Below are 13,130 nucleotides of genomic sequence, written 5' to 3'. Positions count from 1 at the left end.
GTTCACACAACTTTTTAAGAGTAAAATTCAAGCTTTTCCAAGCTACCTAAACCAGAAGTTTATAGACTCTCGGAGCATTTATCATCACATCTAAATTGTGATGCTGGGCAGAACAGAAAAACACCTTCCTATCATTTCACTCCCCATGATGCTTTAATTATGCGGCGCAAGCATGTCTGTGGTGTAGAGGTTGTTTGAAGTGTCTGCAACCGGTAACAAAGGCTGGTGGCAATGATTGCTCAGCATCACTGCTGTGTGGAGGAGTCAAATCACATTCCTTCAGCACTACATCAGCCTGATCATTATGGCCCTTGTCTGTTTTGCACAGTGAATGTGTCCATTTTGGAAAGCATTGTGTTTATGTCTGCATCTGCCAGTGAGCCATCATGATAACAGTAGACATAATATGTTAATTCCACTATATTCTCAGCAATTAAGTGGAAAAAATGTGCACGTATCAGCAATAATGAGCTGGAAAATATCAATATCCAATATCGAGAATCACGAAAAATTTTAAATTTAGCATTTTACAAACTTTCAAGTTCAGTACAAACAGTGAAAAAATAAATTTAAAACAGACGCTGATAACACTTCCATTTCGTGAGATTTTATTTTCAACAACATAACCTTGACAAATTTGTAATACATTATATGCTACTGTTTATTTAAAAAAAAAAAAGAGGAAGTCATTAGCAATATGTTTTTTCTTTTCGTTCTTATAGTCTAGCATAGAATCCCGTCACTAAAGCCATTCATGTTGGTTGTGATATACTGAGAATGAGGCCACTCAATAACACCCCCCACCCCTCCCCTCCCTCCCCCGATCTGCAGTCAGTCACTCACCTTCCAGTTCCAAACATCCCCTTACCCCCACCCACATCAAAGCCAGGGCAAACCAAGCGGCTACATGCTTTCTCCAAGGGAAGTCATACAAAAAAAAGGAACACATGAAAGAAGCACAAAGTCCTAAAAATGTGGAATCTGGTGAGAATTTGTACAGGTGTGATCCCAGTACTGACCACTGTGGGGCAGTGTATGTTTATCCATAAAGGTCATCATCGTTGTCTTCATTGAACACTGGACCACTGCCAGTTCCTCCTGAGCCATGGCTTGGACCGCTGCCGCCCGCAGCACTGGAGGGAAACCTGAGACAGAGACAAGACAATCATTTATGAGGAGATTATCCAGTGGTATGGTAGTTTGTATTTGCTGACAACAGTACTTTGAGGTGTGAAGAAGGCCTAGGCAAGAAAAACAGTGATATATATGCAATATACACTTCATCAATAGCACTAAGAAAATTGTTCAACAAAAGCGGTTCAATTAAATGCATGAAATCTAAACTGCCATGAAAGTACTTAACAAATATGCCTGGTCCATAAACAGCCTATCATATCCCTTGATAATGAGATAATGGGTGACATACAAACAACCAACTGCTTAACAGGGCTTTTGATGCCATTTCTCTTGTGCCACATGTTGATGGCGCAGGTGGAGTGAGAACGTGTAAACTTTGAGGAAATTGATAATAAAAAGGGCTGCTCAGTTCGTCAGTATGGCAGTCTTTTTTTTATTATTTTTTTAATGATGTTTGAGTCCATTATTACCTGTGTGCCTTGATAAATAAAGTAGTTAAATTCAATATTTCACCAGGTCTTTATTAAAAAATTATCAATAAACTGAAATTAAAAAACCTTATGACAATTTCTCTCATCACCCAGCCCTAGTGTGAAGTAAAAACTGGATCATCTTTTTAAACATGCAGTGTCTAATGTCCATGTAGTGTAGAAGACTCGTCTAAAATTGATCAGTTTAACTGCTCAAGTATGGTTACCATCAGAACAGAAGCTGAATTTGTTTTAACAACTCTTTCTGAAAGAATGGCAATCCACTTCAATGTGCCACTCCACAAAGCTCAACTATGCAGCAAACAACATTTATGCAAATACAAAATGTCAGAAAACTGTACCTGAAGCTGCCAAAGCCGCGGCTCTGCTGCAGTGTCTGAGCAAACATCTCGTATTTGCGAATGTCGTTGTCACTGACGGAGCGACGGGCGAATCGCATTGCCTCTTCAAAGTGGTCCTTCCTGATCTCTGGCACGGGATCATCCTCCTCCACTTCCTATTAAAAAAAAAAAAAAAAAAAAAAAAAAAAAAAGACATTAGAGCGTTAACCACTGAGCATATCATACTGGGAAAAACTCCAAACGGTCTCAGCCAAGATGAAAATGATTGATTCAGAATCACAGCATTGAAGCAAATAACACAAGGGTGGGAGAAAAAACATCAACCCAGATTTAATAAAATGTTAAAAAATCTGTTTCAAGAAGTACAAATTATGTAGAACATGACTCAAATGAAAATTGAAGATGCATTTGAGAAAAGGTGGATTTCAGATGTGAAATTCTAACTACATTATAGTGAAATGTGTGACTAGCATGTATGGTCAGGCATGTATACATGTGTATGTGTGTGACTGTATATGTATGGGTAAATGATGTAGATGCACAAATGTAATGTATTCAATCTACATAAGTGTGTGCTAACCTGTCTGTCATGTCCCCTTTTCTTTTTGTTACTTGTAATAATAGTTACTTGTAATACAATAGTAGTAGTGAGTAGAAACGTGAACAAGAGGACAGAATGAGCTCTGACCATGGCTGATGGGTTGGTCTGCCTCTCCCTCTCTCTGCGGATCTCGTTCTCGATGCTCTCTCTGATGGCGAGTTTACACGCCCGCTGGCAGATCTCTGTAAGATCGGCTCCAGAGAAGCCGTTGGTCATCTTTGCCAGGAAGTCCAAGTCCACATCCTACCAACAAACAAATTACAGACTTAGAAAACATATACATTTTGATTCCCTTCTCAATTCTGGTAAAGGTTATTTATAACAATATTATACATTGTTGTTTTCTTTCATTAGTTGGTCAACATGCCCTTGTTGACCTCCACTCGCCACCATGTGTGTTGTTCCATTTGTCTGAAAAACTCAAATGACCTCTGAGATCAACTCTCGGAGAGCTAAGGGAGCAAGTCAACAACAATGGGGTGTATATCTCCCATCATGCAGTGCAGTAATGCATTTGGTGGAAGAAAATGGTGTCAAATGAACTAATGTAGTCTACATACAATTCTAGTTATTATATTTATTTAATGGGCGCAATGTTCATGAATCAACCTTTCAGTTTACACATCATTGTAAATGTGCTGCAGTTAAAAAATAATTTTCATTCATATGAAAGTTGTAGATTACATTGCTTTTCAATTTCAGTTGTTTTAATATTTTACAGGTCTGTATAGGTAGGCTTATGTCTATAGGTTCACTCACCTAGTTAGAACAGTTATCATATTTTCACGATTTCTTTGATGCCATCATGATTTTGGAAGATATCATAAACCAATGATAGTATGATAATCATGATAAACTTCTAAAATCAGAAACTGATGAAGTCAATTACAGTGACATTGCAATTATCAGCGAACCCTGCAGACTCATTTTACTGAGGTGCAAAAATCTTCCACAGATGATTTGTAAAAAGCAGTATAGCGCCTAGCCTACAACTGCTGTTGATTCATGTTAGGGATTAAAGTATAGAAGGGCAAGTATGTTCCATTAAAATCCCTGGGGTTATAATGTAAAGCAGCATTTATGTCATGCTCCTACAGGGGATCTTCAGTTAAATCAAGTTGGCCTCATGAAACTATGACAAGAGATTTTTTTTTCTGTTCTACCTTAGATCAACTAACTACCAATGATTGATGAAATTATAGGCCAACACACAAACAGGTCCTTCAAAAAACAGGAGAAACCATGAACAAGCATTGGGTCCATGCATCTAAGACTTTAGTCACCGTCTTACCTTGCTGATTGGGCTCTTGCGGAGGTTGGCTTTCAGGATGCTCATCCTGCTCTTCTCGTCGGGCAGCGGGATGTAGATGAGTTGGTCCAGACGGCCGGGTCTCAGGATGGCCGGGTCGATGATGTCTGGTCTGTTTGTGGCTCCAATGATGAAGACGTTCTTCTTGCTGGACATTCCGTCCATCTCGGTCAGGATCTGGTTGATGACACGGTCAGCTGCTCCGCCGCCATCTCCCACATTGCCGCCACGGGCCTTGGCTATGGAGTCCAGCTCGTCAAAGAAGAGAACACATGGGGCTGCTTGACGGGCCTGGAAACATCACACAGAATTAGTCGCCAACATTGAAACTTGTGGTTGTTCTGCAGATTAAATGTACAATATTCTAAATTTATTACACAGTTACCTTGTCAAAGATCTCTCTGACGTTGGCCTCAGACTCTCCAAACCACATGGTGAGGAGCTCAGGTCCTTTGATAGAGATGAAGTTTGCCTGGCACTCATTGGCGATGGCTTTGGCCAGCAGTGTCTTACCACAACCAGGAGGACCGTAGAACAGCACACCTTTGGATGGGGTCATGCCAAACTTGAGGAACTTGTCTGGATGCTCCACAGGGTACTGAATTTAGAGAAGCAGAGTAAAAGCAGAGTAAGAAAACAAATTTTACAGTTTGAGATTCATTTATTTCAGAAATGATCTTCTGGAAGAGTTTCATACCTGCACCAGCTCCTGCAGCTCCCTCTTGACATCATCCAGCCCTCCGATGTCCTCCCAGGTGATGTTGGGAACCTCGACCACCGTCTCCCTCAGTGCAGATGGGTTGCTCTGGCTCAGGGCCCACTGCAGGACAGAGTTCAACATGTTAGTGAGGATTCAGAAGGCTATTATAAACCAACGTACCAAAGACCATATTGGAGTTCTTACCTTGAAGTCGTCCATGGTGACAGCAAGCGAGTTCATGACTTCAGCATCAATGGTCTCATCTTCAAGGTCGATCAGGTCCATCTTCTTCCTGATGGCCTGCAGGGCAGCCTCAGAGCAGAGAGCAGCCAAATCTGCTCCCACATGTCCATGAGTCTCATTGGCTACCTACACCAAAGATACATAGAGGACAATAATACTTTGCTGTCCAGCAAATACACATTAAAACTTCATGAAGTAGAAACACAAACACTGCTACTGTAGTGCAAGAATTATAAATCTGCATTCTTGTCAGTTTTGAGATATTGAGCTTCAAAGTGTTCGGATTCCAAATTGCAAAAATGATATTTAGAACAAGTCTTTTTCATATATGAAAATGACAGACAGTCTAGATGTATTCTAAATACATAATATCAAAAGCCCATCACATAAAAAAAAAAAAAAAGTTTTTGGAACAAATCAAATGCGCATAGAACCTTATAACCTTCTAATCATAATAAAAGTTAATTTTAATGCTTTCTATTACTTTTTTATGAGGTTCTTTTTTTAATCAGACTTAATATTTATGACATTTTAAAGTTTAGAAAACTTTGTGAAACATGAAAACATCAACTGTTGAGTGAACTTAGACTTGTATGGCATTTGTACTACTGTCCATCATTGTTAGTTACCATCTATATATTTAAAAAAAGGAAGGTAAACTTAGAGCACCCACTTAGACAGTTTGGTTATATGGGATCTAACAGCCATTCTGCATTAAATCAAACTAAACAAAACAGAATAAAATGCAATTTCCTGTGAGGTTTTACTTTTACGTAACAGGCAATAATAGTAACCACCTGACTTTTCTTGTCCTCAGGGATGCAGTGTGTGGTTTGGTGTCACCTGACTGCAGGAGAATTACTATGTGTACAGACCTGTTCCAAGTCAACATCATCAGCCAGTTTCATGTTCTTGGTGTGAATCTGGAGAATCTCCAATCTGCCGGTGGCGTCAGGGATGCCGATGTCCACTTCCCTATCGAAACGCCCTGCAGGTGGTAGGGGTTCAAACACACATTTATTAGTTTCAATGAAACAGACACATACCAGACATGCCTCAATATGATTTAGTTTAAGAGCACAATGCAAAACTGTCTACATTTCACTAAGCACATATTTGATAAATAAACACAAACCAACTCCAGTCCTTTGTCGATGCTGTCAGAAGCTTGCCCTTACTTAACATTAATGCCTTTAAAAGTCTGCAGCTGCGCAGCATTGTGAGAAACTGACCCAATAGTGACCTGCAAAATTAACAGCAGTCAGCAGCTGTAATCAGTGATATTACAACATGCTGTAGTGAGCCACACAGAGAGCAGCTTCAGGTTCTATAAAATAAGAGACCACAACTTTAGGTCTACTGTAGTGACATTTCTAAGGTGCACAACACCACTGAAGTGATGCTGTTAGTTGAAAATTACAATTGAATATGTTTAAATAAAACATACAATAAATAAAAAAAATGTATGAAACCAGGCTATTTTTCAATACAAAGCTATTCAACAATTAAACAAACATTTCTGATCTTGTTGAAGTAGGTCTAAATAGTATGGAAGGGATAACGCATTTTTGCAGGCCAACATTAGCATTGCTCTGGTTCCCAGCACAAAAAGCCAATGGGATTTTTCCATTTAATTTGGATTAGTGCTTAAGTTCTGTGGTGAACACAATCATGATACTTCCACAATTTGTTCAGCAAGATAACCTTCACAAATTAACAACTTTTGATTTTTTAAGCATAAATGCAACCACCAGAAGTAAAAAGGTAACATTGGGCTGTAGATGAACTACACCTTTGTTGCATGACTTCAACTTCACCACCAAGTGACTGGTGTTTGCTGTGTTGACGTTTAATGTTCATGAAAACCTCTGTAGTCTCATTAAGCCGCTTTTTTTTTTAAGGCATGTAAAAACTTCAAAATTCAAAAGTGGGATATTTACAGACATATTTTAGGTTGTAGAACAGAAGATTAAGATCTCTTTAGGGAACTGGAAGTGCTAATATGCCAACTCATTTCCAGGTTTTAGGACTCATTCCAGCAGCACTCTGTTGTTGGCCATGTGAACACTGTGCAATGTTAGCAAAAATATCTATTAGTAGATAGTTGATATATTTCTTCTTTTTGTGTTCAATACAATTTTTTAAAGAACTAATATCAGCAGAAGACACATGATGGAGACATCCCTAATAATTGAGATGTTAAATATCATGACTGGTTATAATGCCAAAACAGATATACATCTATTTTCCACTACTTTATGCATAGACATGTAATAGCTGCTTTATATAGTAAACTGAAGACAGGCCTCATGCAGGAAACTAACCAAATCTCCTGAGAGCTGGGTCGATGCTGTTGGGTCTGTTGGTGGCAGCCATGACGATGACATGAGCTCTCTGTTTCAGGCCATCCATAAGAGTCAGCAGCTGAGAAACGATGCGCCTCTCCACCTCTCCATGAGTCTACAAAAAAAACCCACAAAAATATACACCGTCAACAACAACACACATCGTTGCTATACAATTCATTTGAAACTTTATCTCAACATTAGTGTTTTGACTGAATTTGAGTTCTTTGGCCAGTGTAATCACAAACCCTGTATCAGTTATACATTTAAAACCAGTGTGTGAAGATTACTATTCAAAATGACATATCAAAAGAAGAAACTCAATTTTGTGCAATTCAAAAGATTAACTCCTAGATCTGGAAACTGAAAATCATTTTCATTCATTTCAAAAACTCTTAAAATATAAACAGACACTGTTCTGTTCTTCAGCTATATATTTAGTTGTCCTCTCTTCCCACTCACCTTCTCTCTCTTTGGAGCGATTGCGTCAAGCTCATCGATAAAGATGATGGCAGGCGCATTCTTCTCTGCTTCCTCGAAGGCCTTTCTCAGGTTACTCTCGCTCTCTCCTGCCAGCTTGCTCATGATCTCGGGACCTAAAATGGAGAGCCAAACATTTTGACTTCAGACAAAAGCACAGCATATACGACATTCACATTAGATGGGATATTTCCATATTAACACTTTAATACACAACATACTTGCCCATGTACACTTTACAATAACTTCTTTTATAAAGCTCTGCTAATTTATGACCAACCTCAAAAGATAAGTGCAAAAATAACTGTTCTAAAATGATGCAGATATTTTATTTCATTCCTCACAGTGTATCCAAGCAACCATGGATACATATTCTAACCAATCAAAAACATAACAGCAACAACAAGGCGATGCCTTCAGGGACAAACAGTATTATCTTAAAACAACCTCGACTAGGTTTATGTGTGTATACAAGAGAAATATAAATGTGTTCACACCATTAATCAGGAAGAAGAAAGCTCCGGTTTCATTGGCTACAGCTCTAGCAATCAAGGTCTTTCCAGTTCCAGGGGGTCCATACAGCAGGATTCCACGTGGGGGCTGAAAAGGGAGGGAAAAATGTAAATCTTCAGTTGGCTTAATTATCATTACACATACTGTAAGCAAGTAAAAAAAAAAAATCAAGAAAAGAAACAATATACATGCTATGAGGCTGTGATTTTACTTCTTGTTTTATTCTCACTATACCAGACAATCAGATCAGCTGCAATGTAGATGGTTGAAAAGTAGTGAGAAGAGCTGCACACAACGTCACAATCCCAATATGGAGGGCTGCCCTAAAGACTTTGGATTGGTTCAGTAATAGAGGGATTTTTTCAAACCAATTGTTTTTTGCCCAGCTTTAACAACAAAAGTGGGGAGACTGTTCTCGGTCTCTATTGAGCGAAGCATTTTGAGACTTATTTTTTGCGTCTAGCTTTATTCTAACACTTGAAATGTGGCATGTAGACATAAACACAGTATAATAGCAACATTGGTGTATAGAACTCCTAAAATGACTCATTAAGGTGAGTTATACAGCAATATCTGGCTAGAGCTAGTCTAGATTTGCCACTGTCTTTCTTACACAAGAATAATTGTAGCACAACCAGTGCCTTTAAAATTTAGGATGGGAGTGTTTTATTTCTTTATATTTTAACTTAACCTTTGAATGCAAAAGCAAAGTCATTTTTCAATGTTTTAAGTAACACTGACTCGGTTTATATTCTACACTTTAGCCAAACCGGTCTGGTTGTTGCTCCATGCAGATTAAAAAGGCTTCTTACCTTGACTCCTATGGCCTTGAACAGTGCAGGGTGTCTGAGAGGCAGCTCCACCATCTCTTTTATTTGAGCCAACTGCTTCCTCACTCCTCCAATGTCATCATAGCCCACCTCATTCAGGGACTCCTCCTCATCCTATATGTTCAAACACAATATGTTCAGATTGCAATATGGTTTATTTTTGGAAATGTTAACCCATGCACTGTGTGTGTACCTGCTACCCACCTCTCTCCTGATTGGCTCTCCCTCACAGTGGATGACTGTATCAGGAGCAACGATGCAGTAAGGAGAGGGGTCAGTCTCCACAACCTTGAACTCCACAGCACGCATGCCTCCTCTGACCAGGAAAATATCACCTTCACAAGGTAAAAGAAAACATATTGATTTTATTCAAACAGATATGCGTGCTATACACTGAAAGATCTGTTCAGCCAGGCAAAATAAAATATTGGTCTCAACAATGGAGGTTTGTACTGACCTTTGCGGATTGGCCTGTAAGCCTCCAGGAAGTATGGCTTCAGGTAGACCTCAAACAGGTTGCCAGTGATTCCCTCTACTGTGTCATCTATTGGGAGGACGTGGATCCTCTTTCCATACTTCACATCAGGACATGGCTGAATGCTGAAGGAGATATTGGATTTAAAACTTAACACTTTTTTTTTAGGGCTATGGAAAAAAAATTAAGACAAACGTGTGCTTTTCCTCACCTGATGACATCACCCAGTCGAACCCTCAGATTGTTGCGGACCACCCTGTTCATGCGAACCTTTTCATCGGAACAGGTGTCGTCAGACAGCACAATGCACACAGTCTCCCGCCTCTTCTTTCCCTTCATCAGCACTGTGTCTCCACGGAAGAGCTGCAGCTCGTCCATCTTGGTCTGAAGAGACAAACAGTTGAATCTCTTGTGTTATTACATTTAAAATATCAAGATGAAAAATAATATCCAAACATCTGATCTATAACAACAAATTCCAGGTTGGTCTCATCAGCCATGCATAAAACAGTCTGAAAGTCTACCTGAGAGAGGGAGACCACGCTGTTGTCTTCATTGATGGATTCATCAACAATCAGTCTGTTGGGTCTGTTCTTCTGTTTCAGAATTGCAGTGGCTAGATCATCATTTTTGGATCTATGATGAAAAACAGATAAAACAAGCAGTAAGTCAAACAAAATATTTCTTATTGTATACCTTCAAGGTCTCATACAGGTCCTTCAACCATGATTCTAAAAAAGTTAGGACACTGTTTAAAAACATCACTAAAAACAGAATGTATCAAATTCAGAAGGGGTGTATACTTACAAAAGACAATTAAATTTTATCAGTTTGGACAGTATGTAAAAATGTAATTATTTATCATCAAATATCAATGTACTGTACTTTATTAAATATAGGTAGAAAATGATTTGCAAATCATTGCATTCTGATTTTAAGTTTTGTAGCGCATCCCAACATTTTTTGGAACCCGAGTTGTACAATAACCAAATTCAAATTAGTAATTGTGCAATAGAAAATTTTGCATTTGAAACTAATTACCATCTTACTGTTCCACAGCAAATGAATGTTTGGTTTAACACGGGCAGCTTTTATGAAGTTACCAAACTTAACAGTTAAGGTGCTTTGTGACAAAGTGAAACCTCTCAGTTTCTGGTTTAGTTTCTCTGGTGCACCAACAGAAACTTGGAAAGCACCCTTTTATTGCATTGTACAGCCAGTTGTTAAATGAATTTTACTGTATTGTCTCTGTTCTTGGTTTTTATACAAGCCCATTCAAGAATAAGAATCAAAATTTTATTAAAGATTACATGATTACATTGTCACTTCTTGAGACCTGAGATTATGTGTATACATACATTATTAATACTACTAACGAAGACTAAATATATTGTATATGTATGCATAACAGGTATATAATATGTATAAATATGTATTGCTGCAATGGTACCCATTAAGACTAGGCTATATATAATATTATACCATATTGTGACATGAGACTAGATATCATATGTCAGCAGTGTTGTTTTTTCCTGGTTTTAAAGGCTGCATTACAGTAAAGTCATTTTTTTAACTTACCAGACTGTTCTGTTTTATTATTTGCCCACTTAGATTTTTTGGCTCAGTAGTATTGTGGATATAATAACTAATTGTGTTAATATTTTGTGAACGCACCACTAGACATCCCTACAATATTGAGGTATTTGGTCAAAAATAAATCTTAGCCACTTGCCCTCTTTGGAATCCACATGTCACCAGTCACAACATCAATAATCCACAATTATCGATATTGTCGGATATGAAATATCACTATTATGATAGCTTTTTCTACTATATTACCCAGGCTTAGTACCTGTTAAGTGCAAATAGTTTGTTTACTCTTTCTCTTTAATGTATTATGAACTATGCATTTAAGGGTACGGTTTTAAGGGTATTGTTTTCATTGCTTTACTATTTTTCAGTCCATGTCATCTTTCAATATAGTGTCTGATTCAGTTTTCAACTGTTGTTCTTTTTAGTCAGTTTGCACTTGCAAATGTCGTTCTGCCCAATAAAATAAACGGTATTCTTTTTAAATAAACAGTAATAATTTTATGCCATCCAAATAATGAATTACAGATAATCCCGCATTTTAAATCAACATAGTATGTGAATCTTAAAAGCACCTGGTTTACAGGATAAATCTTCAACCAAACTCCTCTGGTTTGGTTGGTATAAACAAGTCCTTCACACAACTGGACAATTACAATGACTAAACGTCATGTACGGATAATACGCAAAATCATACGTACAATCCACATACCACCAAAAATTAACCGGTAGTTCATTAATGTAAGGGTACAAATTGCCACAAGTTTCCAGAAAACTCTTAGACTTGTTTTGTAGTTTCTCTTTCATGTAGTTAGCATGCTAATGCTAGCCTTTTTAGCTAAGTGACTGGCGAGTAAGCGAGCCCAGATGACACAGCAAAAGAATTAGGGAAAAAAAACTTTGTTAGCAGGCTCCGCGGAGAGACTACGTTACAACTCTAATGTGACTTTACAATCATTAGCCACCAACTTCAGAATGACCTACACAGTAATCAGATGAGGACATGTTTAATTTCTCAACTGTTTGGCTAACAGCGAAATAGAGCCCAAGTAAATTGTCGATCATTTAGAATGAATAGCCTAGCTAACCCTGTTAGCTTAGATGCACTGTGCAGAGTAGCCATGTAGTTAGCCGTCTAACGCTAGCTATCGTTTTCTTTCATGTACTGGATTAACTAACCCCATGCCTTTATCTGATTAAATTCATAATTCTTCAATTCACAATGTGAGGCTAATTCTGTACACATGCTATTAGCCGGTGGATAGGCCAGCTTGTCGGTGTGATGGTGGACGGCTTTGGCCTTGACACTGTTGCTAAGCTAACATTAGCATTCAAACACGACAGCAATGACTGCGCTTTGTCAAGTCGCTGTCATGCAGCTGGCTAAGTCAGTACCGCTAACCGGTCAAAGACAACCGTTTAACAACTATCAACAACTCGTCGGGATCGTACCAGGTTGTCAGTTAATGTTCAATGTTAGGTTAACCAACCAACAGACAAAAGTGCGGAGGCTGAAGTAACTGACCCCATTAGCTCTACTGCTAGCAAACTCGGTAATGTATTAGCAATCAAGCTAACTTTAATAAACTAACGTATCCTGAGCTGATGTTAGCCATTTAAAAAACATTTGCTGATAGCCATTGTTCACAAAAACGTATTTTAATAAGACAGATATTTCCACTTACTCCCCTCCCGAGGCCATGGTCGTCCACCTGGATTACTATTAATAAATAAAGAAATTCTAGCTAAATGTTTAAGAGGCTTAACCGGTTTTCGTTTCTCAACGTTCTCTGTGATTTCACACGAAAGAGCAGCAGTTTCCGTCCTTTACTGTTATACCATGAGCTGGATGCATCCGGCATTCTGATTGGCTGGAGACCGGCCATCATATTCGGCAACCAATGAGAGATTCCTGTCTGACGTCAACAAGAATATTGTGAGAATTTGGCCAGTTACAAATGAGAGGGACGTTCCTATTTTCACCAACGTGTCTCTTATTGGTCAATTACGCCTATCACCAAACTTCTGTCATCCAATAATAGAATACCGCGTTGATATTGGAGAACCGTAAAAAC

General features: G+C 38.5%; 1 protein-coding gene across 1 annotated transcript; it reads right to left on the bottom strand.

The window, feature by feature from the left end:
• Nucleotides 1-591: 591 nt before the first annotated feature.
• On the bottom strand, nt 592-12,897 carry vcp (valosin containing protein). Its single transcript, XM_084728946.1, has 17 exons — nt 12,741-12,897; nt 9,990-10,101; nt 9,677-9,849; nt 9,448-9,590; nt 9,195-9,325; nt 8,973-9,104; nt 8,145-8,247; nt 7,630-7,763; nt 7,147-7,282; nt 5,698-5,810; nt 4,784-4,948; nt 4,577-4,699; nt 4,265-4,477; nt 3,862-4,170; nt 2,658-2,813; nt 1,970-2,124; nt 592-1,145 (listed from the first exon to the last, which is right to left on the bottom strand). Exons 1-17 carry the CDS (start codon nt 12,755-12,757, stop codon nt 1,040-1,042), a joined length of 2,421 nt encoding a protein of 806 aa, XP_084585072.1. The 5' UTR covers nt 12,758-12,897; the 3' UTR covers nt 592-1,039.
• Between the last annotated feature and the right edge of the window lie 233 nt (nt 12,898-13,130).

The sequence above is a fragment of the Lutjanus erythropterus genome, chromosome 10 (assembly GCF_056507025.1).
Source record: "Lutjanus erythropterus isolate fLutEry1 chromosome 10, fLutEry1.hap2, whole genome shotgun sequence".
In the NCBI taxonomy this organism is placed as follows: domain Eukaryota; kingdom Metazoa; phylum Chordata; class Actinopteri; order Lutjaniformes; family Lutjanidae; genus Lutjanus; species Lutjanus erythropterus.
This window is presented reverse-complemented; position numbering and strand designations above follow the sequence as displayed.